The 27,986-nt window shown below is 36.5% G+C and overlaps 1 protein-coding gene across 1 annotated transcript in view; it reads left to right on the top strand.

The window, feature by feature from the left end:
• VWDE (von Willebrand factor D and EGF domains) overlaps positions 1–27,986 on the top strand; it is a gene marked incomplete at both ends in the record, with an annotated part of 94,804 nt that overhangs the window by 8,153 nt on the left and 58,665 nt on the right. The window contains 10 exons of the mRNA XM_084230584.1: positions 1,829–1,894; positions 12,134–12,381; positions 12,938–13,027; positions 15,098–15,242; positions 18,474–18,691; positions 18,930–19,003; positions 20,294–20,564; positions 23,219–23,427; positions 23,576–24,537; positions 26,868–27,004. Coding sequence (XP_084086710.1) covers positions 1,829–1,894; positions 12,134–12,381; positions 12,938–13,027; positions 15,098–15,242; positions 18,474–18,691; positions 18,930–19,003; positions 20,294–20,564; positions 23,219–23,427; positions 23,576–24,537; positions 26,868–27,004 — 2,420 coding nt within the window. The remainder of the gene's footprint in view (positions 1–1,828; positions 1,895–12,133; positions 12,382–12,937; positions 13,028–15,097; positions 15,243–18,473; positions 18,692–18,929; positions 19,004–20,293; positions 20,565–23,218; positions 23,428–23,575; positions 24,538–26,867; positions 27,005–27,986) is intronic.

Here is a 27,986-nt window from a genome sequence, read left to right as displayed (position 1 = left end):
TAGGAAGCATCTTAGCCCCTTGTGCCACCAGGGAGGCCCAATACTTTCTATGTGTAAGTATCAAAACAGATTTCTTATCATTCCTCCACTGATCATAATGATTATGTTAAATTCTTTGGTTTTTCATGTTTCACCCTTTCGATTAGGGGATGAAGGGTGGCAAATAAAAGTTCCAAAGAAAATAAGTGTTTTATATTTAGCCTTTCAGTCAAGAAAGAATATTCAAGATTATACTTGTAATTAAAATTATTCAAATGAAAAGATTTATATGTATTATTTATTTAAAAGAATCCCCGGGGGGAAATATTTTCAAATTTTTCACATTTTTACAAACTAGTTAAGTCTCTGTCCAATGTGTAAAAGGTGTGATTTACATGAAAGTAAGCTGTAAGAAATTAAGAATGTATGCTATAAACTGTGTAGCACCCATTAACAAAAAAAAAAAAAAAAAAAGAAAACAGAACATGGTAAAATGGAATCATAAAATATATCTGTAGCACCCCCGTTAACAACAAAAAAAACAAATAGACCAACATAAAGTGAAATTGTTAAATATATTCAGTGATGTAAAGCAGTTGAAAAGTGCCAATAAAAGAAATAGAAGGCAGCAACATTGGTAGATTTAAACTTTACAGTATCAATAATCAAATTATATATGGTCTAGTACCCTAAGTGAAAATCAGAAATGATTCGATGATTCAATTGAGTACAAAAAGCAAGATCCAACTATAGACTGCTCTAAAAAATAATTTCTCTCTCTCCTCATATGCTTTTAAGTGTAAGGATAGAAAAACATATATCTGGGTCATGAATCACCATAAAGTTAGAGTGGTTATCTTATTAGATGAAGTAGATTATAGAGAAAAGAATATTATGTGGAAAAACAGGGATAATTTCCTAATGATAAAAGGTCAATTCAACAATAGATTATAACAATTCCAAATATTTATGTACCTAATAACAGAGTCTGAAATAGGGGATAGATGTGTTTATTATCTGTGACTCAGGAGGTTAGAACTGGGGCTAATTGGAAGAATTTGAGAAAAGTCTGAATTTTAGTGTGAGAGACACAAACTCTGGAGTTTGTTGACATTCCTGTAGAGCTAGGGTATTAACTTGATTCAGCTCCAAAAAGAAATCTATTGATTTTTTCTTTGTTTAGGTAGTCACCAATGTTCCACTGAACTGAGTTTTTTTTTTAAAGGTTTAATTTATTTCTGTGTAGAAGAACTGGGGTACAGGCCAGAGGTAGGGGGGTGAGAGGATTCACTAGAGACAGAGAGGGGAGCAGAACAGGCGGATCTACTGAAATACAGTGCTGAGGGGAGCAATGGGCCAGACAGGAGAGATCTGCTGATTCTTGTGGGTGAGCTCCCTGGCCAGGTATTGAACTCAGGCCTTCTCAGTGGTAGGGCTGAGACAATTCCTAGGCCACCAGGCAGGCCCCTGAACTGAATTTGAAATTGGGTTTATTATAAATATTACTCTAACAACTGTAAAACTCATTTCTGTAATCCTGTGCATGATTATGGGGGATGCAATTCCCAATGAATGTATATCAAACCAACTGTTGTATAAATTTCTGGAAATTGTAATGTTTCATTACTTAATAATGTGGACAAAAATGTGGAAAACTATAATTGTTAGAAATGTCCCATCGCCACTTATTTTTACTCTGAAAGGGAAAATAAATTATTATTAAAAATAAGAAAAAATCTTAGCCTGTACCAAAACATACTTCAAACAATTTCATCTTAGATTTTATGTAGGTATATAAACATACACATCATGCTGAATTGAATAGATATACAAACTTTAACCTTTGCAGTTATTTCTGATGCAAAATTACAACCATGTGACCCTGATGAAATTGAAATTGGAGGTGACTGTGTTCGTAAGTAGTGCATTTTGTTTTAATATTTTTACAAAGTAATGATTTCAATAAGATTTTATGTGCTGAGATTTACTTTATATGTCAAAATAATGCTAATACTTGATAGCATCTCAACCTAGTAGATAACAAAAATAAAAATCACTTAATTTTGCCCTTAAGTAGTAGTCCCGGATTAGGCAAAGGTATGGAGAATGGGTATATTCAGTCCTTACAGACAGTTGTATATATTGGTAGCATCCTTTAATGAGAACACTTGAAAAGTTATGCCAGCTATGATAAAAAGCCACATATATTTGTTCTAGCAATTAATAAATATAGCTTAGAAAAGTAAAGCTTAAAAAATATAGCTTAGAAAAATTAAGAAGTGTGCAAGTATAAAATTTATCAGCATTTTTCTAATAATTTGAAAAATAAATGGAAAATATCTAATAACTGCTAATTGACTCAATATTTTTGAGATAGTAAAATAAAATAATAATAAAATACTCTAAACGATATTAGAATACAGGATACAGGAATACACATTCTTTGATATTAGTAGATATTTATGGTGTATTGTAGCTAAGAAATCAGATTATTTAATGCATTCTCATTTTTGTCTTCTACAAATGATTGTATTTATACCAAATTGAGTCTTGAAAGATAGAGACCAAAAATATTTATTTATTTATTATTTTATTTTTTGTATTTAAGGAACAGGTTTATTAGGAGAGGGACAGAAAAGTAAAGTACACTTGCATAGACACAAGCGGGCAGGAAGAGCTGCCCCAAAGGGACAGGTTTGCAGAGAGAGGCCTGCACGGTTGCAGGCGGCGACCTTGAGGAGAGCTGCCTGGGCTGAGGGAGGTCAGTGAAGAGAAGTCCTGGCATGATACAGGTCACATGCAGGCAGGAAGCCACTGCCCTACAGAGGAGAGAGTTGGTGAAAGAAGCACCTGCATAGTCACAGGTGGGCAGAAGGGAGTGCTGCTGAGACCAAAAATATTAATGGGGATCACAATTTTTCTCTTTTGTTCAATTTGTAATGTTCACTCTTTTTTCTTTTTTAAAGATTTATTTATTTATTTATTTATTTATTTATTTATTTATTTATTTATACAAGCACTGGGTACAGTCAGAAGCGCGAGAGGGTGAGAGAATTCACCAGAGCCAGGGCGGGTAGCAGAGCAGGCAGAAGGACCGAAGTACACTGCTGAGGGGAGCAGCGGGCGGCAGGAGAGGTCTGCGCGCCATGTGGGACCCTCCTCTGATGGCCGGGGAGCAGCCGGGGATCGAACAGGCACTGCAGAGGCTGCGGGCAGCTTAGCAACTCAGCGCTCAACCGCTGCACCACCGGGGAGGCCCTCACTCTTTTTTTTTTTTAAAGATTTATTTATTTATGCGTGCAAGAGCCATAGGCTCTTAGGGGGTATAGGCTTTAGGGGGTATAGGCCATAGGGGGTATAGGCCAGAGATGCTGGGGGTGAGAGGATTCACCAGAGACTAAGCGGGGAACAGAACAGGCAGATTGACCTAAGTGCACCTTTGAGGGGAGCAGTGGGCGAGACAGAAGAGGTCTGCTGCGCCATGTGGGTTTCTCCCTGGCAGGCCAGGAATTGAACTCGTGCTGCAGAGGCTGCGGATTGCTTCATAGTGCTAAACCCCTTGTGCCACCAGAAATCCCCTTCTATAATATTCCATTAAAAATCACTCTAAAAAGATTATCTAATAAGATTAATGATATCTATCTAAAGGATGGGAAGAAATTAAAATTATTTATTGAAACATTAGCCTTTTTTTGTGGGCCCTATCAGCCCAATGTGGAAATTCTCAATGAAGAGAGATTGTTGACATACAAACAATTAATAGAATTAATAAAGGCTTTTTAATTGTGAAATTAGCCATAAAGATATAAAACAAGTCAGGATAGATCATATAATATTCAGATAAGAGGTTTGAAAAGCAATATATTTTGTCTTTAAAAGTATTAAAATGATCCTAAAAATAAATTGCTCTGAGTGGCTTTTCTATATACTATTCCAGTTGCAAACATATTGTCTAACCCCCTTCGCTCATGTCCTTAAATAAGCAATTTTCTTATCTGAAAATCTTAGTATAATTAGACCCTGTGACTCTAGTTCTCAGGAGAATAGAATAATATACTAATAATAGTAACATAAACCATATGTGTAATTGCTTGGCTGTTCTGCATAATAGGATTGAATTTTCTTTATCTGATACATAGGGTAAAACCACTTTCCTCCCTTGAATAAGCAATAATTTTATGTTGCTTGTTATGTTGTTCAGAACATTTATGCAATTAGTTGGAAAAATTGCTATGCAAAATCTTACACAATTTGGGGAAGTAGCACTAATTGAAAATTTTGAGTTGAAGTAGTTAACAGATAAAAGGCTTCATGATAAAATAATGTGTTAACATATCTAGTGTATGCTAGTAGAATTGACAAAGCGATCATAATTGTCAATTATGGCCGTCAAAAAATTTTAACAGATTTTTTTTATAAACATTGTTCTGAGCAATAATCAGCTCACACAGATAGTTGATGTTATTTAAAATATAAAGTCAAGGCCACGCCCACCAGGAGGAGACCAGCACCAGCACACAGCCCCAGCCGCCCGGTAAGCTTGCGCGAAAGCGGCGCTCGGATTGCAGCTGCCCAGGTCCCCGCGCCTGCGACCTAGGCTTGCGGGGAGACGGCGGAGGCCCTCCCTGAGTGAGCAGGAACAAGGTGCCCAGGCAGGGGAGCGGGATTCAAAAGGCGCTATTCCCGCGCCACTGATCTGGGCTACAGCCCGCGTCCTGGAACTGAGGGCTTTGGAACTGAGACCCGGACGGAGGCCCTCCCTGAGTGAGCAGGAACAAGGCGCCCAGGCAGGGGAGCGGGATTCAAAAGGCGCCATTCCCGCGCCACTGAACTGGGCTACAGCCCGCGTCCTGGAACTGAGGGCTTTGGAACTGAGACCCGGGGCACGAAATTAGGGGCGTGGGTTCCCCACGACGGTGGGGCACAAGGCAGACACAGCACCCCAAAGCCGTTGAGGTGTACCCTACCATCCCCGCTCTGCTCCCTGTCCCACGGGGTGGAAAATCAGCTCCCCAAGGGCTCTAGGAGAGATCTCTGGCGCCACCTAGTGACTTGACCCCAGCACAGGCTACTGAAGGAGCTAGTGGCCAGCTGGGGAGTTAGCCCACACCGGGCCCCTTCCGAACAAGTAGTCTGAGCCCACAGGGAGAGCGAGCACCCACAGCCGGGGCAGACCAGGCGCGCAGAAGAGTGTGCCTGAGACCAGAAGCGCAGGGAGTGTGTCCCACATCACCATTTTAGAACAGGGACATTTCTTCAGTAAAGACTACCTGCAGAAGGCTTCCTCAGGAGCCAGAGGTGAGCGGGGGAAGTTTGCCCACGCCAGACCCCCTCTGGCCTGCAGTCCAAGCCCAGAGGGGAGCAGGAACCCACCGCCGGGGCAGACCAGGCGCACAGGGGAGTGTGTCCCCACATCGGCATTTTAGAACAGGGACCTTTCTCCAGTAAAGGCTGCTTGAAACTGACAGATGACTCCTGGAAGAACCAGAGGGGAACAGAGAAGCCCACCCAAGATGCCGGCCAGTCCCAACAACACAGTGTCCCAACGCATACGGCAAATTAGAAAACAGACAGTAGGGAGGAGAAGAACCACACGCAACCTAGCAACTCTCCAGAGAAAAAGCACACCACAAAAAGAAAGCCATCCCCCAGATTGCAACGACAATAACTTGGAAGAATTTCTGAGCCTTCCAGAAAGAGAATTTAAAATTGCCGTGATTAAAAAACTGACAGAAGTCATAAAGGAAAACAATGATAAGGGAAAAATAATCAACGATCAGAAGAATGCAATTGAGTCCCTAGAGAGGGAAAACAATGGTCAGAAGAAAGAAATTGAGTCCCTAAAGAGGGAAGTAAAAGAAATGCAGGAGATCAAAGAATTAATGGAAGAACTAAAGAATTCTGGGAAAAGCAATGAAAGCAGAATAGATGAAATGGAAGAACGAATAAGTAATCTTGAAGACACAGAAATAAAAAGAACCAAAACAGAAAAGGAAAGAGAAGTACGAAGGAAAAAGAACGAAGAAAGACTTCGGGAACTATCTGACTCCATGAGGAAAGGAAATATAAGAGTTATAGGAATACCAGAAGGAGAGGAGAGAGATGTAGGAACAGAGAAAATATTCAAAGAGATAATTGAAGAGAACTTCCCAAATGTGAAGAAGGAGCTGAAAATTGATATACAAGAAGCAAGAAGAACACCAAACTTCCATGACGAAAGGAAAAATACAGCAAGACACATAATAGTAAAGCTCCCAAGAATCCAGGACAAGGAAAAAATAATGAAGCTGGCAAGAGGGAAGAAACAGATAACATTCAAAGGAAAACCAATCAGGCTGACATCAGACTTCTCCGAAGAAACACTACGGGCAAGGAGAGAGTGGAGGGACATAGTCAACAGACTCCAAGAAAACAGATGCCAACCAAGAATACTCTATCCCTCAAAGCTCTCCTTCCTCTTTGAAGAAAGAATATGGACCTTCCCAGACAAACAGAAACTCCGGAATTTCATTGCAACTAAACCCCCACTCCAAAAAATACTACAAGGAGTCCTAAAGCCAGAACCTCAGAGCGACGAATAACAATGAAAGAAGGCCAAAAAAAAAAAAAAAGTTATTAAAAGAATAAATAAATAAAATCAAAGGAAAGACAAACACAATGGCAAATACAGATGTTAACATATCAATATTAACTCTAAATGTAAATGGACTAAACTCTTCAATAAAAAGACACAGAGTTGCAGCCTGGATTAAGAAACAAAACCCAACCTTTTGCTGTCTCCAGGAAACACATTTAGCTACAAAAGATAAAAATAGGCTCAAAGTTAAAGGATGGAAAACAATCCTACAAGCAAATGGACCAAAAAAGAAAGCAGGAACAGCTATACTTATATCAGATAAAACAGATTTCAAACTCAAAAAGATAAAAAGAGACCCCAATGGTCACTACATTATGATCAAGGGGACAATACTTCAAGAAGAAATAACACTCATTAACATATACTCACCAAACGAAGGAGCACCAAAATATATCAGACAACTGTTGTCCTCTCTGAAAACAGACATCAGAGAAAACACATACGTAGTGGGAGACTTCAACACACCACTATCAACAATGGATAGATCAACAAGACAAAAAATAAGTAAAGAAACCAAAGCTCTAAATAAAGACCTAGAGCAATTGGGCTTAACAGACATCTATAGAACACTAAACCCCAAAAAAACGGAGTACACATTTTTCTCAAGTGCACACGGATCATTCTCCAGGATCGATCACATACTGGGGCACAAGACAAACATCAACAGATACACCAAGATTGAAATCATATCAACCATCTTTTCTGACCATGAAGGCATCAAACTAGAAATAAACCATAAAAAGAAGGCAAGGAACTTTCCTACCTCATGGAGATTAAAAACCACACTACTGGAAGACCATTGGACTAATGAGGAGATCAAAGAAGAAATTAAAAAATTTTTTGAATTGAACGACAAGGAGGACACCAATATCCTAAATGTATGGGATGCAGCAAAAGCAGTAATAAGAGGAAAATATATAGCGATAGAAGCTCACATCAAGAAACAAGAAAGAACGCAAAGAAACAACCTAATCTCGAAGCTCAAAGATCTAGAAAAAGAACAACAAAAAAACCCCAAAACCAGTAGAAGAAAAGAAATAATAAAAACCAAAGCAGAAATAAATGAAATTGAAACTAAAAAAACAATCCAAAAGATCAATGAAACCAAGAGCTGGTTCTTTGAAAAAATCAATAAAATAGACAAACCCCTAGCCAGGCTCACAAAGGAAAAAAGGGAGAAAGCACAAATAAACAGGATCATCAATGAAAGAGGAGAAATCACAACGGACACAGCAGAAATCAAAAGAATAATCAGTAACTACTATGAACAGTTATATGGAAACAAGTTTAACAATCTAGAGGAGATGGACAAATTCCTACAACTCTACAATCACCCAAAGCTAGATAAAGAAGAAATAGAACACCTAAACAGACCAATTACAATTAGCGAAATTGAAATGGTAATCAAAAACCTCCCCAAAAACAAAAGCCCAGGACCTGATGGATTTACAAATGAATTCTACCAAACATTCAGAGACGAATTAGTGCCTATCCTTCACAAACTCTTCCAAAAAATTGAGAAGGAAGGGACAATACCAAACACGTTCTATGAAGCCAACATTACACTAATACCAAAACCGAACAAGGACAACACAAAAAAGGAAAACTACAGGCCAATCTCCCTAATGAACACTGATGCAAAAATCCTCAATAAAATTTTAGCTATCAGAATCCAACAATGTATCCATAAGATAATTCACCACGACCAAGTTGGATTCATTCCAGGGGCACAAGGATGGTTTAACATCCGAAAATCAATCAACGTTATCCAACACATCAACAAAAAGAAATATAAAAACCATATGATAATATCAATAGATGCTGAGAAAGCTTTCGACAAAGTGCAACACCCATTCATGATAAAAGCCCTTGAAATTCTTGGGATACAAGGAACATACCTCAACATCATAAAGGCCATCTATGACAAGCCAACAGCCAGTATCATTCTCAATGGTGAAAAGCTGAAAGCAATTCCATTAAGATCTGGAACAAGACAAGGATGTCCACTCTCACCATTGCTTTTCAATATAATACTGGAAGTCCTAGCCAGGGCAATAAGACAAGAGAAAGACATCCAAGGAATCCAAATAGGAAAAGAAGAAGTCAAACTATCACTATTTGCAGACGATATGATATTATACATAGAGAACCCCAAAAACTCCACAGAAAAGCTAATTCAACTCATCAATCAGTTCAGTAAAGTGGCAGGATACAAAATCAACACGCAAAAGTCAGTAGCCTTCCTATACACAAACAATAAATCTGAAGAAGAAGAAATCAAAAAGACCATCCCTTTTGTTATTGAAACAAAAAAAATCAAATATTTGGGAATAAATCTAACAAAAGAGGTAAAGGACCTATACAAAGAAAACTATAAAACACTGTTAAAGGAAATAGAAGAAGACACAAAGAAATGGAGAGACATCCCCTGCTCATGGATTGGAAGAATAAACATTATTAAAATGGCCATCCTTCCAAAAGCAATATACAGATTCAATGCTATTCCAATCAAAATTTCAATGTCATTCTTCAAAGAAATAGAACAATTATTGATGAAATTCATATGGAATCACAAAAAACCCCGAATAGCCAAAGCTCTCCTGAAAAAAAAAGAAGGGAATGGAGGCATCAGACTCCCAGACTTCAAACTATACTACAAAGCCATAATCATCAAAACTGCATGGTATTGGAACAAGAACAGACATACAGACCAATGGAATCGAATAGAAAATCCAGAAATAAACCCACAGATTTATGGTCAACTAATCTTTGACAAAGGAGCAAAGAATATGCATTGGAGCAAAGAAAGTTTGTTCAATAAATGGTGCTGGGAAAACTGGGTCGCTACATGCAAAAGAATGAAGCTTGACCACCACCTCACACCATACACAAAAATCAACTCAAAATGGATTAAAGAACTAGACATAAGACCTGAAACCATAAAATATATAGAAGGAAATATAGGCGAAACACTACGTGATTTGCACATCAAAGACATCTTTACAGACACATCACCCAAAGCAGTGATAGTGAAGGCAAAGATAAACAGCTGGGACTACATCAAATTAAAGAGCTTTTGCACAGCAAAAGAGACAATAACAAAAACAAAGAGAAACCCCACCAACTGGGAGAACATTTTTGCACCCAACACTAATGATAAAGGACTGATCACAAAAATCTGCAAAGAGCTGATGAGACTCAACAACAACAAAGAAAATAATCCAGTCAAAAAATGGGCAGAAGAGCTAAAAAGAAACTTCTCTGAAGAGGAAATGCAAATGGCCAACAGGCATATGAAAAAATGTTCAACATCACTTGTCATCAGGGAAATGCAAATCAAAACTACCATGAGATACCATCTTACACCAGTGAGAATGGCACATATTAAAAAAACTAGCAACAACAAATGTTGGCGAGGGTGTGGAGAAAAAGGAACTCTTCTGCACTGTTGGTGGGAGTGTAAACTGGTCCAACCACTGTGGAAAGCTGTGTGGAGATTTCTGGACCTACTAAACATAGAGCTTCCATATGATCCAGCAATTCCACTCCTAGGTATTTACCCAAAGGACACAGAAACATCAATTCCAAAGAACACCTGCACCCCTATGTTTATAGCAGCACTGTTTACAATAGCTAAGCTTTGGAAACAACCCAAATGCCCAAAAATAGATGACTGGATCAAGAAGATGTGGTACATATATACCATGGAATATTACTCAGCATTCAAAAAAGATAAACACATGCAATTTGCTGCAACATGGATGGCGCTGGAAGGGATCATGCTCAGCGAAATAAGCCAAAAAGAAAAAGAAAAATACCGGATGGTCTCACTCATAGCAGGAATCTAGAGAACTTAAATAAGGGACCAGGAAAATGAATAACTATAAGAAAGTGAAAATCAAAATCAACAAAAAACTATGAACCAGAGACACTTTTAGGGGGGCGGGGGCGGGAGGGTATGGATTGGGGTCAGAATGGGGGGCTGCAATTGTATGGGGAATATAACAATAAAATTTATAAAAAAAAAAAAAATAAAATAAAATATAAAGTCAAAATAGTAATTTTCGTGAATTATTTTCGTTTCATTTATGTGTCACCCCTTAATTCAAAGAATAATTTCCATAGATAGTTTTTCACTTTTTGGAAATAAAGTCAATGTTTCCCCCTAGTTTACTTAAGAGGAAATTTTTACTCAGATATATATAATTGAAAAAAATCATTACATGCTTAAACATACTCTAAATATGTTTCCTACAAATCTGAATACGATGATTTGGCCTAATGTTTAAAATGTTTAGCAAAATGTTTATTATTTAGACTAAACTGAGAGCAATTCAGTTACTATTAGGATTTTGTATTCTGATATTTAACAAAATAAAACTTTAAGATATCCAAAAGTATTTAATTTTTTCGCTATACATTAGGTTAAGGTCTTAGAATTTTCCCCAAGTTGCACAACAGTATGAAAACGGCACAATTTTATCATAACATTACCATGTATGTTCTAGAAAATATATTTGTACATTTAAAATTAACAATTTTAAATTTTAGAAATTACTCAGATTTTTTTCTCTTTTAAAAACAGAAAAAAAGAGGGCCTCTCTGGTGGCGCAGGGGGTTAAGACACAACCTATGAAGCTCTCCGCAGCCACTGCAGCACTAGTTTGATCCCCAGCCAGGGAGGTGATCCACATGGTGCAGCAGACCTCTCCCGTCTCACTTGCTGCTCCCTTCAGCATTGTATTTCAGTCAGTCTGCCTCGTCTATTCCCCACTCTCTCTCCGGTGAATTCTCTCACCCCCCACACCGCTGGCCTGTACCCAGCTCTTTTATGCATAAATAAATACATCTTTAGAAAAAACAAAAACAGAAAAAAAGAAATCAAAAACTCATTAAGAAACATTTTAGATATCCATATTAAATTTTGCAAATGCCCCAAGTTAAAAATGATAAAACCTTTTTGAGATCTTAAAGAAATTTTCACACATTTTCAACCTCAGAAAAATGAAGAGAATAAGACTGTTGTTAACAATAACACTTGCCTAAGACAGTGTTGACACTCCTGTGATGAACAACTCTTTTAAACTGGAGTAATGGTGGGTTAAGAGTAAAATTATAAGAGTAAAATGATATCATGTGATTTTACATTGTAGTCGTTATTTTTTTATAAATAGATATTATAATTTACAAAACCTTAACCTTATTTGTTACATCTTTTTGAAACGGTAAATTTACTTAAATGAAAGTAACTTACTTTTACTTTCAAGAGCCAGACTTTTCAAGGGTAGATATATTCAATGTGCATTAATATAAGTTTGAGGTGATAAATTTCTTTGCTATCAATATTTGTAGGATTATAATCAAAATAAGAACATTACAGGATAATTATTTTTCTAAGTGTATTTTATTTTTCCTTAATATAAATCCCTGCATTGCAGTCTTTATGAGCTTTCCTTTTAAGCCAGTCTCCATTTTTTCAGATGCCCAAATATAAATTATACATTTTTGTCCCACCAGGTCAGCCGTCTGCCTCATTACCACCACCACCTCCAAGAAGGCCAGAGATTGTGGTGGAGTTGATTGAATCCAGGGTTTTCTGTAGGTGTGCTTTTGATGTTTCGCCTACAAACAATTCAGTGGGATTTCTCATAAACTGGTATAGACTTTCTTCTCAAGAAATCAAAGAGGAGGTGAAGCAAGAGACCACAGTTCAGACATTCTCTCTTTTAGAACTGGATGGTATAAATCTCAGACTTGGAGATAGGGTATGTTCAAAAGACGTATTTTTTTTTTCTTTTTATAAAAGTACTTATTTTCAAAAATAGATTTATCATATCCTATAAATAGTTTCTGTCACCATAATATAAAGCACTGACATTTTCTCTTTATTTCTTCCTTGGCAATTGTGCCAACCCCAGTGATAATCAGATGTCAGTAATCTTAGTGACTTAAATATGGGGTTTTGCTTTTAGCAGTGTATTGATTATTATCACTAATCTGTATCACTTTTTGTCTCTTTCTGATCTAAAAATGATATACTTTTATTCTAGGAGCAATGTTTTTTTTTTTTTTTTCAGGGATATTACTTATTGTCTTATATCTTAAATACATCAGAAATTTAAAGTCTATAACACTTTATGGTGAGGTTTGAATAAATAGTATATAATGATGAATTTTTTCTCGTATTTCTAGCAACTTTTTAAAATTAGTTTTTGTTATTTCTTATGTACTGTGTATCAAAAATTAAAATTAAGTACTTAAATATATATATTTCCTGTGTAACTGCTTTGTTAAATGATAATTTATTAATTGTGTTCACAGATATTCTGTAGTGCTTCCATGTTTTTCTTAGAGAAAACACACATACACAGTATAGCTATTGAAAGTCAAGAATTTTTTGCAGGCATTAAGGTATGTAACGGTGGGCCTTGGTCAAAAGATTATTAATCTGGAACTGTGTTTTTCAAAATCTGATATGTGGGTGTTGGTTCCAGGGCATCATCTAAATGCTAAAACCCAAGTCTGTGTTTTTGAAAAGTAACCCTAATAAGTAATGCGCAACAAAGTTTGAAGACCCTTTTTAATGAACTAAGTTAAGGTTGGAGAATATTTGGATTTTATTTTCAGAAATAGCTCATATGCTCACAAAGCACAAGTTATATTCCCATAATTCATTCCATTGTATAAATAAACATATGTCAATATTTGGTTAGACATTTTGGAAGCTGTCTAACTCAAGTGCCCACTAAAGTAATAGAACCTCTTGATTAACACCTGGACTTTATGGACTGCAAAGATTAAGCTAACTAAGCAAGACAATACCTATGGTAACTGCTGGTGGCCTTGAAGTCCAAGAACTGATGAGCTATCTAGCTCATATTTAGAATATGAGTAGAGGTGACAGGGAATCCAGAAGTGGGGAAAGGCATGCGGACAGTATCCAGAGGTCTAGGCAGGCAAGCACTGTGTATCCTCTGAGGTTTCAGCCATGGGACTATAATTTGATCTAGACTCATTTCTAGTTAAAGGATGAGATGAAGGAATTGATAGATTGTGATAATAGAACTCAAGAACACTACAAAACTTGTTTCTGGATGAGAAGAGTGAATATGTTGACAGGATAGCATAAGCATAAGAACAGTAGAACATGAAACAGAGCTCAGATTTTGGGACACAAAATCTTTGACTCTGTATTAGTAAGGAATCAGCAGACAACATCTGGGCCAGTGGTCAGCCCATGTTATGTTCTGAGTAAGCTAACCAGGGAGACTATTCGAAACATCTGTTTTGAGATTTAGCAAAGAACTGTGTATAAACTTCATACCTCAAAAAATAATTGGACTGCAAACTCCCAGGGAGTACTCAGAAAATCCAACTGTGGGAAACAGTGACTGAGAAATAAGCTGAAGGTGGAGGTCTTTCAAGTGACAGTAATATTTTGATTTATGCATTGAAAAATACTGAGATTTCTAATTGACATTGGTGATATTAATCCCTAACACTAAGCATTAGTGTTTCAGAAAACGTTAGCAAACAAATGGAAAAATCTAGCAATTTTTCTGTTTCCTCCAGTCTCTGTACCCAATACAGAACCAGAATTACTAAGGTAGGTTTTAAATAGACAGCCTAACATGTGCTAGAGAAACAAATTGTACCTGAACTCAGAGCAGTACAACTGCTCCATATAATCTTCTGCACGTTGCTGATGTTTTCAAGAGTTTGATACTGTTTTACTCAAATGTTCCAGTGCTGCACTCTTTTCTATAGCTAAACTATGGAAAAAACCTAGGTGCCCCAGAACAGATGCGTGGATCAAGAAGTTGTACATATACAGGATGGAATATTATTCAACAATCAAAAAAGATAAATTTATGCCATTTGTAGCAACATGGATGGTGCTTGAATGAATAATGCAAAGTGAAATAAGCCAGAAGGAGTACTGGATGGTGTCATTAATATGTGGAATATAAAGTAGCTAAATTAACAGTCAGATAAAGACAAGCTAAAAAATTAGCCCTTTTGACTACAGAACTTTAGACAGGAGGGAGAGAGAGAGTGGGGGAGGGAAGCAGACACATAATAGTCTATGGTGGTGGAGTATGGGTGAGTTGGTTGTGGATGTACTGTGTTGGCACTACCTGAAGGGGATACCCCAATGTAACCTCAATTAAAAATAAATAAACTGATTAATAACAAATATAATTTTTGCATATGAGAAATTAAACAATTTTAATTTGGTATTCCAGTTGGACTTTGAGCAAATAGATCTTCATATGACAAAGGTGTATGGGTGCTCTGGTGGTGAGTGGGATGTGGTGATACTTAAGAAATAAAAACCAAAAAACGAAAGTTCCAGTGCTTGTTAATAACACAGGTCATTTAGCAAAATATGAGCTGTTGAGTAAAATACCCTTTCAAAATTATTATATCTCAGAAGTAAACTCTATTTTTCCATGACTGCTTTGCATATTTTTTTATCAGTTGCAACCTGAATTGAGCACTATATCAGAAGATGGGAGAGAATACCAGTTGAAAATAGAGAGCACAATTCCTATTGATTGTTCTGAATTCAGTACACTTGATCAAGAATGCAAAATCTCATTAAAACTGAAAACTGTTGATCAAGGTATTGATTTTATTATTAGATTTCAAATACTAACTAATGGTCTTTTTTCTTCTAGGGGAGGTCAAGAGGTCATGATTATGTTGCTTGTTCACATCAAATTATAGCTCAAGCATACTAATAATGCTGAGAAAAATTTATAATTGCCAAGGCATTTGATATTGTAATACACATTTACCCTCCTGGAATCAAGGCATACGTTAAAAAACAATGATGCACAGTCTCCTCATCATCATTTTTCTCCTCTTCTTCCTCTTTTATTTCCCTCCTCTTTTCTTCATCTTCCTACCTACTGTCCTCTTTGCCTTGTTTTTAGAGACTGAGGGACAAACTGCTTTAGATTTTCTAGATTATGCCTCATAAGACATTTTAAGGTATGCTAAATGTTCAGATATATGCAACATGGATCTAATAATGCATTCTTTGCAGTTCTCTCCCTAATAGAAACTTATGAGCAATATCTTGTTTTAAAATTCTTCTATTTAAATTATTAATTTTATGCATTTCACATTACACTATTGCATGTAGCATACATGTCACTTTCCACCATAGAGAGAGCAGAAATTCTCCTTCAGAACAAGATAAAATATGAGAGGACAAACCAGTTATAGCAGCCATTGGGTTGATTTGGTTCATTTCCACTCCCAAAAACCTCTGATGTAGGAGCCAAAAGTAAGAGCTACATAAATTATAACATTAAGAGAGATTGTAGTTTTGTTCCCATACTTTTCATGATAGGACCAAAAAAATGTAATGTAAACACATTATGTATTATGTAATGTAAACACATTATGTAAACACATTATGTAATTTAATGTAAACATTACATTACCTAAATAAATCACAGAAACAAATGAGAAAATGCAAGGAGAGAGGGTTTCTTGGGAATGACATACCCAGGAAAAAAGATGGATATGGAGATATAAAGAGGGCTGAAAAGAACCTATCCCAGACCTCCCTGGTGGTGCAAGGGGTTGAGCACCGCACTATGAAGCAATCCACAGCCACTGCAGCACAAGTTCGATCCCTGGGCCGGACAGGGATCTACTCACATGGCGAGGCAGACCTCTCCTGTCTCGCCCACTGCTCCCCTCAGCAGTGTATTTCAGTCAGTCTGCCTTTTCTGTTCCTCACTCTGTCTCTGGTGGATCCTCTCACCCCCACATCTCTGGCCTGTGTCCCAGCTCTTGTATGCATAAATAAATAAATCTTTCAAGAAAAAAAAAAGAACCTATCCCAAAATACTTGACATAAAATAGCTTAGACGATACTAAGCTCTTAGATTTCAGGAGCATCATAAAAAACACTTTTGAAATGCAGCCCAGAAAGATGAAATTAAACTTTTTCTTCTAGAATGTTTGATAGAATTCTATTTCAAGCCACTTCTGAAAAGCAAATTTCACTATAGTTTATGGGGGACAATAGGAAGGGATGATGTTTTTGATATTTTCCAAAATTGTGTGTGGCAAAGATAATGTTCAATGGCAAATCAATGTTTTATTTGAATATTCTCAATTCTATCAATAAGTCAAGCATTGCTATGATAATATAAAAAACAACTAAATGTATTGTTACATTTGAGAGGTTTTCATATTTTGATTCATTGTCAGTTAAAATGATTTCCCTTTTTGTTTTCCTGGAGATTTCTTGGACTTCATTCCAGAGATTCCTCATCATCTTTAAGTATACTTCCATCACATTTCTACTTTCATAGAGAATAAGGTGGTGTCTTGCTCCTAGTATGTTTCTGCAAAGACTAAGTGGTGCTTTTCACCAACTTAGAGAGCAATACTGGGTCCTCATACCATACACCAGGGGAAGTGACTGAGGGGCTGTATCTAAGTCTGATATGTTCCATATTCACCTTACGTAGATAGTTAAAGTTTGGAAATTTTTATTTTGTATGTGTATGGGTAAGGTGTTTTTAGAAAAAACCTTTTAGAAAGGTTTTTTTAGAAAAAACATTTTTTCAGGAATTTTGAGTATTGCATTGTACTTATAAATGACTACTATAATTTTATACCTGACAATGACATGTGAAAGAAAAGATGATCGCATTTTTTAAAATTTATTTATTTATACAAGAACCGGGGTACAGGCCAGATGCGTGGGAGGGTGAGAGGATTCACCAGAGACAGAGCAGGGAACAGAACAGGCAGACTGAAGAAATACACTGCTGAGGGGAGCAGAGGACGAGACAGGAGAGATTTGATGCGCCAGGTGGGATTCTCATCTGCCGGCTGGGATCGAACTGGCGCTGCAGAGGCTGCGGACAGCTTCACAAAGCAGCGCTCAACCGCCTACACCACGAGGGAGGCCCAATAGCAATTTTTTAATGACTTCATTCTTTCCTCCTTGTTTCTTAGATGCTGGAATGGATGTCAGAGCAAAATTCCTCTATTGCCAGGTTTTGGAGGGATCTATTCTTTTTGTTTAGTCATATAAATTTCTGGAATTACTCCTCTTGTCATGGCATTTTCTCTCCAAATTTATTTTTCCTTGTTACTTGTTCCATACGCAAAGGAAAATCCTGAGATTCTGAACATATTGGGATGTTTGAAAGGTGAAAAGAAGCAGAAAAGAAAGCAAATTATGTTTCTTAGTGCTAGAGAAATTATGTTTCTTTTAAATATCTCAAATTATGTTTCTTTTATAGGGAAAAAGAGAAATTGTATATATTGCTTTGAAATTTTACCTAGCTATATATGGATTTATAACCTTATTGAAAATGTAGGGCCTCCCCGGTGGCGCAGCTGTTGAGCGCTGGGTTGCGAAGCTGCCCGCGGCCTCGGCGGCGCCGGTTCGATCCCCGGCTGCTCCCCGGCCACCGGAGGAGGGTCCCACATGGCGCGCAGACCTCTCCTGCCGCCCGCTGCTCCCCTCAGCAGTGTGCTTCGGTCCTTCTGCCTGCTCTGCTCCCCGCTCTGGCTCTGGTGAATTCTCTCGCCCTCCCGCCCTTCTGACTGTACCCAGTGCTTGTATAAATAAATAAATAAATAAATCTTTAAAAAAAAAAAAAAAAAAAAAAAGAAAATGTAGTATATATGTACACATGTATTGTGTACATGTATTGAAGCGCATTGATTATTTGTAAAGATCAGGTATAGACGAAGAGCTTTGGTTTTATTCAGAGAAAAATTACAGTCATTTTTAAAGAAAATAACAATAATCTCTTGATTTAGTATTCCATACTAAAATTCTTGGTAAAATTCTCAATGTGTTTCATTAAAATAGGTAAACAACAACTGGGCTTAAATTTGGCACTGTCCTCATGTCATGTGGATCTTCGCCCGACATCATCCTGTGCTAATGGAACCTGTAGCCTTGCTTTTGTACACTACACAGCTGTAACAGACTTTTCTCAAGATGGAGACAGAGTTACAAGCATTGTAGTGGAACCTATAGTTAATGAGGATTTCCTGTGGAACAGCTACATTCCAGACAGCATCCAGGTTGACAAATACCAAAAATATATTTAAAACTGATTCACTAAAAAAGATGTTTCTCACTACGCCTGGCAATGTTAAAGTTATTTTAATAAGTTATATTGGACTTTAATTGATTCAATTTTAATGACTAAGATCGAAATAATCACTAATTGTAAATTTGTTGAGATTGCTAAGCAAATGATTATGTATCATTAAATAAAAATTAATGATACTATTTACTGAAAATATCTTTTCTTTCAAGATCAGAGTGAAGGATGTGCCCACTGCTTACTGCTACTCATTTACTGACCCACATATAATTACATTTGATGGCAGGTAACTTCCTGAAATTTTTTTCGTTTAGTAGTTTTTTTTTTCTTTTGGATTTTATTGTTGTTTTATTGTAAACATCATACTATTTTATTATTTCTTAGTTCTGTTCACCTAAAGGTAATACAGGAAGGCATGTGTGAATGTCAATGACTTGTTTAAAATAGTGTTTTACTTGTGTGCAATGTTTGTTTTAACAATTTAATTCTAAGAAAAAATACAGACTAGTTCTGAGGCTCAATTTGTAAAAAATAGATTGCTACAAATCCAAACTCATTTTAATTTGACCATTTGCTTGTTATTAATAATGATTAAATTGTTTGCTATAAAGAGGTAATTACCGTATTGCTTTTCTACATGATACTGAAATGCTCTTTAAAGTTCAGTCAACATGAGTAAACTTACACATTAGAATTAATAAAAGAACAGATCACTTCTAATTCATGGCAAAGATACTGAAGGGATTTACAATTGTAGCCATCTTGAATACCTGGATATTTACCTCTGGAATTTGAAGTTAAAAAGGCAAAATGAGCAAAGAGTAATCCAAACTATCTTGCTATTATTATCTGCAGAGAAGAAATTAACTTAGTTATATTGTTCTGGGTAGAATTCATTATCCTTAAATGTCATTAAAAAATGAGAAGAACACTTCATTTGTTGAGTTAAAATTTTCTTTATGATGGAAAGTAGTTTATACTTAAAAAAATTGTGATTATTGTCAATGCAATTATTCAAAATGAGAGAATGATGTAGAACCTCTCCAATAGCAAATGATACTCCAAAGGTTTAGACAAATATTAAATAGTTGTAGGAACTAATTCTACAAACAAGAATCCTTTATGGTTATAATGAAAGTTTCAGAAGTTTTAGTGGGAAAGTCCTCTAGAAAGAGGGATGGCAATGAACAAGGCAGACAAACACCCCATCCTATCCCGTGGAACTTACCTTTTAATAATTGAAGAGCTATATATACAATAAATAAAATATATAGTGTGTCTGAGGAAGAAAGATGCTAAAGGAAATTAAAGCAGGAGAGGAAACTGAAGGCTGGAAGTAGGGATTGACTGAAATGTTGAAACAGAAGAGTCATGTGGGAGATTTAGGTGTTTATTGCTTTGTTTTATTCAGTATTAAATAAAGATTCACAATATATAAAACTATTAAAAATTTAGGTTTTCATTCTTGTATCAAAGTATAATAGATGCTTATGCACAAATTTAATATCGCTTTTGTTTTATACTATTGTGATATTTTATATCAACTCTTAATACAGCTGACTTTTGTTAACGATAGGGTATATGATAATTTCAAGACTGGAACATTTGTGCTTTATAAGAGCACGTCACGTGATTTTGAAGTCCATGTACGTCAATGGGACTGTGGAAGTCTACACCATCCTGTGTCCTGTAACTGCGGGTTTGTTGCCAAAGAAGAAGGTGATGTAGTTACTTTTGATATGTGCGGTGGTCAGCTACATGAATCACAGCCATATTTATTTGTAAAGAGACAAGATGTAACCAGCAATATCAAGATAAGTGAATCTTACCTAGGAAGAAAAATCACAGTATGTATATTTCCTTACAATTAAAATATATTTCCTTTTCATAAAAGATTTTTGATTAAAGTCTGAACATTTTTTCATGTCTATGAAATAAGGGGCTATCTTTTTTTTAAAGATTTATTTATTTATGCATACACGAGCTGGGGTATAGGCCAGAGATTGGGGAGGTGAGAAGATTCACCAGAGACAGAGTGGGGAACAGAACAGGCAGATTGACCAAAGTACACTGCTGAGGGGAGCAGTGGGTGAGTAAGGAGAGGTCAGCTGCACCATGTGGGTTGCTTCCTGGCCGGCCAGGGATCGAACTCGTGCTGCAGAGGCTGGGGATTGCTTCACAGTGTGGTGCTTAACACCGTTGTGCCACCAGGGAGGTCCTCTTTTTTTTTTTTTTTTTTAAGATTTATTTATTTATTTACACAAGAACCGGGGTATAAGCCAGATGCACAGGAGGATGAGAGGATTCACCTGAGACAGAGTGGAGAACAGAACAGGCAGATTGAATGAAATATACTCCTAAGGAGAGGAGCTGGTGAGATAGGAGAGGTCTGCCGCGCCATGTGGGACCCTCGCTGGCCAGCTGGGATCAAACCGGTGCTGCAGAGGCTGCGGGCAGCTTCACAGTGCGGCACTCAGTCGCCTGTGCCACCAGGGGAAGGAAGCCCTGTTTTTTTTTTTTGTTTTTTGTTTTTTTAATAAGGATTTATTTACATATTTTTAAATGTAGCCTCTTTTCTTTCTCTTTCTTTCTTTTTTTTTTTTTTTAAGATTTATTTTTTTATACAAGAACCAGGGTATAGGCCAGATGCATGGGAGGTTGAGAGGATTCACCAGAGACTGAGTGGGGAGCAGAACAGGCAGACTGATGAAATACACTGCTGAGGGGAGCAGCGGGCGAGACAGGAGAGGTGTACTTCGCCATGTGGGATTCTCGCCGGACTGCCCGGATCTAACAAGCGCTGCAGAGGCTGCGGACAGCTTCATAGTACGGCGCTCAACCACCTGCGCCACCAGGGAGGGCCTATAAAGATTTATTTATACAAGAACTGGGGTATAGGTCAGAGGCATGGGAAGGTGAGAGAATTCACCACAGACAGAGTGGGGAGCAGAACAGGCAGACGGACCGAAAACACTGCTGAGTAGAACAGTCTGCTGAAGGGCAGACAGGAGAGGTCTGCTGGGCCATGTGGGTATCTCCCTGGCTGGCCAGGAATCGAAGCTGCACTGACGGGCTGCGGACAGCCTCACAGCGCCGTGCTCAACCCGCTGTGCCACCAGGGAGGCCCTATTCATGTCATTTTGTCTAGAACTTTCCTTTTGAAAATTTGTCATGACAATATAATTATGGATATGTGTAGCCCCAATGATGCCATTTCATCTATCCTTCTAAGAGGGAAAAATTGTCATTAATCAGTGACCAATAAAAGGGTTTAACCAAATGTCACACATTACAACACTTTGTTGTCTCAAAAATCTGGTAGTAGATATATATTTATTGACAGGGAAATACATTAATGAAACATAGGAGAAGTTTTTGAATAATTCATACTAATATCTTAATGTTTTCCACCTCAGATTGAAAAGAAATATAAGGTTTGTTTGTTTTTAAAGCAATTATTTTTGTAATGGACTCATACCATTATATAAAGGGCTATTGATAATTTTGAAAAATTAAAAGGAGGTTGGGGAGTCAGAGGAACAATGATGGTATGTCCTCAGTGATTTTTAGAAAAGTGTTCCTCAACCAACACATCCACGTTCTGGTCTGGATGAGGAGATGCTCCCCTATAATGAAGTAAGGGGGATCATAATTAGATGGCACAAGCTATAGTGATAATTCAACAAACTCTCTTTGTTCTCATTCCAGTTCCCAAAGCAACATTTCGGTTATAATTTGGCTTCTGATTCTGTTTGCCTACTGGCAGCAAGAGAATGCTGATTAGCTGCAGGAACATGTACTGCTCTGGAATTTCATTTTTCTATGTACATTAATTAATCTACAGTCCAGTTCTTAAGTAATTATTAAATAATTATTATCAGAGGTATTACTTGATTAACCACAAGATATATATATATAGCTGTTTGAATCATACAAAGTATCTGCCTTTTAAATTATTTTAGGAAAGAAATTTGAACAAAATATCTCAATAAGAAGATCAATATAGAGATCAAATTTTGAGTTAGCAAAATGAAAAAACCCATTTTGACATCCATCATTAAGAGGAAATTTGTAGGGCCTCCCCTGGTGGCTCAGCGGTTGAGCGCTGGGCTGCGAAGCTGCCCGCAGCCTCTGCAGCGCTGGTTTGATCCCTGGCCCCCAGCGAGGGTCCCACATGGCATGACAGATCTCTCCTGCTGTGCCCGCTGCTCCCCTCAGCAGTGTATTTTGTCAGTCTGCCTGTTCTATTCCCTGCTCTGGCTCTGGTGAATTCTCTCATCCTCCCGCACTTCTGACTGTACCCAGTGCTTGTATAAATAAATAAATCTTAAAAAAAAAAGAAATTAAATTTAAAAAAAGGAAATTTGTAGTCTAAAGAAACCTAGTAATTAATTCTTTTTCAGATTAAGGGAATAAATAGGTTTGTTAATATCTTAAATATTAACGTTTCCCCCTAATGTGTATTGAATAATGTTTCAACATCTTTGTTTCTCTATTTCAGATCTGGTTTTCTTCTGGAGCATTTGTGCGTGCCGATATGAGTGAATGGGGTATGAGTTTAACAATCAGAGCTCCTACCTTGGATTACAGAAACACTTTGGGACTTTGTGGCACTTTTGATGAAAACCCAGAAAATGATTTCCATGATAAAAATGGGATCAAAATTGATAAAACTTTTAATAACTGTAATGCCTTTATAAATGAATGGAGGTATGAAAGTAATTTTTCATTCATGTTTATATTAACGTTAACGTTAAAATTTTAAAATTGGTGATGGGGATTATTTTGCTTTGTTTTGCCACACATTACTGGGATGAATGTTCTTGTCTTAGTGACTGTTCTGTTTTCCTTCTGGAAGGATTTTACCAGGAAAAAGTATGTTTGACACAATGCCAGTTTCTCTGCCATCACCTGAAAAACACTCTTATTATAGCTGCTCACTGGACACTACTTCATTGTATCCATCTCTAAATCATCTAAGCAGTGTTTCTCAATCAGCAGTTATTTCAGCCTGCAAAGACCTCAGACATGTCAAATTCTTTTCCTTAATACCAGATCTAGATGTCACCTCTGAATATATATATTCAGATGCTCTTTTTAGAGGGATAAACGAGTATATCTCACAAGAAGAAAACAACTTGAAAATTGTTCCTCAGGAAAATAAGCATGTAGACCAAACCAAACTGGACTTATATTTGCAAAAACGTCCTCAGAATGAAAATCAAGATGGACCAAAAACCTTGGATGATGGGAGACATATGACAGACAGCCACAGTCAAAAGAAGAGGTGGGATCGACAAAACAGAAAGAAACGGCGAAACTTTTATGAGTTTCTTCCACTGTTTGCTTTCCCAAGTCTCAGCAAAAGTGACCTAGAAGAGTTTACTTATTTCTTCCCTGAAGATCATATTGAGGATGTCCACCAAGAGTTTGCCCTGACGTGGCCCACACCCTCTGGCCTCAGCGAGCACAGCACCTGGGTCCTGTGTCAGCAGACTCTAGCCAACTCCAGCATCGGAAGGCACTGTCTCATTTTTCTTGGCAAGAGACTAGACAGTGTCATAGATATGTGTGTTAAGGATGTTCTCTTAAAAGATGATCTTAGCTGGGCAGAAGCAGGCTTGGCACTTTTAGAAAATGAATGTGAAAAGAGGATGTTGGAAGAGGGAATATACAACACAGAAGAATATGGTGAGTCGATTGAAGACATTCTCTCGGAACTAAAATGCCCCAATTTATGTAGCGGCAATGGGCAGTGTATGGAATGGGGCTGCTTGTGTTCCCCAGGCTTTAGTTCCTATGACTGCAGTAATTCGCATGGTAAGTAAATATCCTCCAACGTTGATGTTGTACATGTTATTTGATAATGAATTATCTTTCTTCTTTCTTATCTGTTTTTCTTACCTGATAAAATAAGGTTTAGTCTGATTATGTAATAGGGAAAAGGTTATATTAATACATTAATAATATTCCAAAAGTGTCTCATCTTTTTCAAAGTTAAAACTGAGTATCTTATAATATCCCATAAGACACAATGTGTTCTGGTACATTTAGGAATCTCATGCCCTGCTACTTTACCTCTCTCACTCATTCCATGTCACCGACGCTGCTCTCTGTGCTGTTCCTTCATAATACCCAGTTCTCTTGACCTCAGAGCTTCTGCACACAACTCACTCGTCTATCTGCTTGAAGAAAATGAATGTTTGACTAGAACTTAGTTTTAGTATTTTGAAGCACTGTATCTATAATATTTTGTCAATTACATTAATTTGCTTAAATGTTTTCTCTAATCCATCTACATGGTACAAACTATTTTGCATCTTTTTTTTTTAATACAAGAACTGGAGTACAGACCAGAGGGATGGGATGGTGAGAGAATTCACCAGAGACAGAGTGGGGAACAGAACAGGCAGACTGACTGACTGAAATACACTGCTGAGGGGAGCAGCGGGCAAGACAAGAGAGGTCTGCTGCACCATGTGGGCAGCTCCTGGCCAGCCAGGAATTAAACCTGTGCTACAGAGGCTGAGGACAGCCTTACAACCCTGTGCTCAACCTGCCACGCCACTGGGGAGGCCCTATTTTGCATCTTTTTTAATGAAGTACCATTGTTTCACATCCTTATTAATTTTTTGACAATATAAGATTTCTGCCTCAGGTGTAGTCTCCATGGCTCACTCACCACCAAAGCACCCATAGTCCTCCCCCATAGTCCATTGTGCTCTCCCTGACCCCCTTTTCTCACCTCATTCCCTTTACATCCTCCTCTCCCTCCCCTCATGGATGCTTCAAATCTTACAGTCAACTTTCAAAATTTGATATTAAAGTTTGTCTGATCTCTTGTTTGGTTTTTCTGTATTCCACATAAAAGTTAAACCATCCAATATTTATGTTCCTCCTTCTGGCTTATTTCGTTTAGCCTACTCTTTCCAGCTGCATTCATGTTGCTGCATATGGCATGAGTTTTTGATTGCTGAGTAATATTCCATTGTATATATGTACCACATCTTCTTGATTCACTCATTTGTTTGTCTTAATACATGTGAAAGAAATTTTTTAAAGTCCATTTGAGTCTATTACCCACTAATCCAATAACTCATGAATTTTCTCCTACCACTATTATGGTCATTCAAAATAGAACTTTTCTTACAGTCTCATAAACTTTGTCTCTCTTAATATAGCTAATATACTTTTTCTTCCTAGTCTTAAAAACACACTTCATTTTTTGTCCTCCCATGTTAGAATGTGAGTTACATGAAAGCAGAGACTTTTGTCTAATTTATTACTATTGCCCTAGTTCTTAGAAAAACACCAAGAAAATTAGAAGTTGCTCAGTAAACATTTGTTGAATATATGACGTTTGCTGAATCAATGAATGAATAAGCCAACACATGTTTTTTTCTTAATTTTCATGAATATTTTTAGGGTTCTGAGTACACATAACTTATTCCGTGTCCTACTGTCAGTGAAGTTATATTTACTTAGATTTTTGTATTTGGACAAAAGACTCAATTGCTTTTACATACTGTATTGATCTATTTTGACAATTGGAACTTATTGATAGAGATAATGTATGATCTTACCAAGATCAGGATGAGAGGTAGAACCATATGAAGGTCAATTAACTCTGACTACTAGAAGAAATTTTTTTCTCTTATGATTGAGAAGTACACCTAATATAATAGTAACATGTAAGATAGCAATAACACATTAAATGTCAACAATACTAAATATCAGCATGCATAAATTTTGGAATTACATCTTAAATTAAGAGGTTTGAAATTTTAATACATTGCATAGCTAACTATATTATTTTGTTACAAAGTCCTTAATCTATTACCTACCTATAAAATAGGCCACTCTAGAGGTAATTTGTTAACACTTTATTGTTAACTATAAAACATTAATTTAACCAGTACATTTAGGCACTGATAGTAACCATAATGCTATTTTCATTGGTTTTATGATAGGTAACATTTCTTTTCATACCAGATTACTCTTATCATTTAATAGTTTAAATAATGTACTGAGTAAATAGGGTAGATTTTGAACTACTGCTTTACATGTGCTTTAATTTTTCATCTTAAAAATAGTTGTTTTTTTTTTTAATTAAAGAAAACATGTCCTATCTTGTTATAATTTCTCCAAAGACAAGGTTCCTGAAATTATAGAAGTTGAGAATGCTGGATTTTGTAATATTCGAAAACATAATTGTATGATGGTGAGAATTTTTGGTCAAGGCTTCAAAAAATCATCTTCAAATAAATGTGAAGTTACTGAACTGAAGGTATGTTAATTATAGTGTTGAAAAACTATATTATAACTATATTAATCTGTGTTATTCAGATTAATTTACCTTGGTTTAATTTGGCATATCAGTTACTGACATAATCCCAAATTTGCCAAATTCACAGAAAACTGAATGGTAAAATGATTAAGATGCTTAATCTTAAAGCTTTTCTATTTGTTAACTATTTGTTTATAAAGTATTGTTTTTATTGAGGTATGGTTCACTGTTTTAGTCATATAAGAAATTTAAGCTTGTTATCAAGCTTAAAATGTAAGCTTCTGTATTTGTTGAATTGTAAAAACACAAAAAATAGAAATAATCGTTTCTAAGACACTCTTCATGAATTATAAGATACAGAAATATGAACAATTTACTTTTACAAACCAAAATGTAAAGGTTGGTTGTGCTTATCCCCTGTGTTTCCCTTTTTCATATTTAATTTTTATGCAAAAATATATTATTTTTCTCCCTGGAGATCACAAAAGATAGACATGATCATTCAGTCTGAACACAGTATATCAAATTATAGCTTATATTTGATGAGTACTGATAGGATATTTTTTTTGTTCAAGTGGAATTTTATTTTAAGGAGAGCTCTTTGGATTTAGAAAGTTCTTAAATGGGTAAACAAAATTAAAGCAGCAAACCATATTTCAGTATGCTCTACTTTTTTCTCTAAATTGATAAGTCTGATGTGCTTTTGAGATTGAGGATTTAAGAGGGTAATAACTTTTGTATGTATTCTTATCAGTCATAATGAAGAGTTTGATTATTTCATAATTTTTAACTAGAGCCTTTCTAAATGAGCCATTAAATATTTTAATCGCAATGAATGAATGGCACACAATAGAAACTGTAATAAATGTAAAATGTTAGCCACTTAAATTTCATTCAAAAGAACAGACATATTATTCTTTGCAGAATAATGCATATGACATCAATGTACAATTCAGTGATTTTCCAAAAGAGAATTTTATAG

The sequence above is a fragment of the Talpa europaea genome, assembly GCF_964194135.1.
Source record: "Talpa europaea genome assembly, chromosome: 3".
NCBI classification, from domain to species: domain Eukaryota; kingdom Metazoa; phylum Chordata; class Mammalia; order Eulipotyphla; family Talpidae; genus Talpa; species Talpa europaea.
This window is presented reverse-complemented; position numbering and strand designations above follow the sequence as displayed.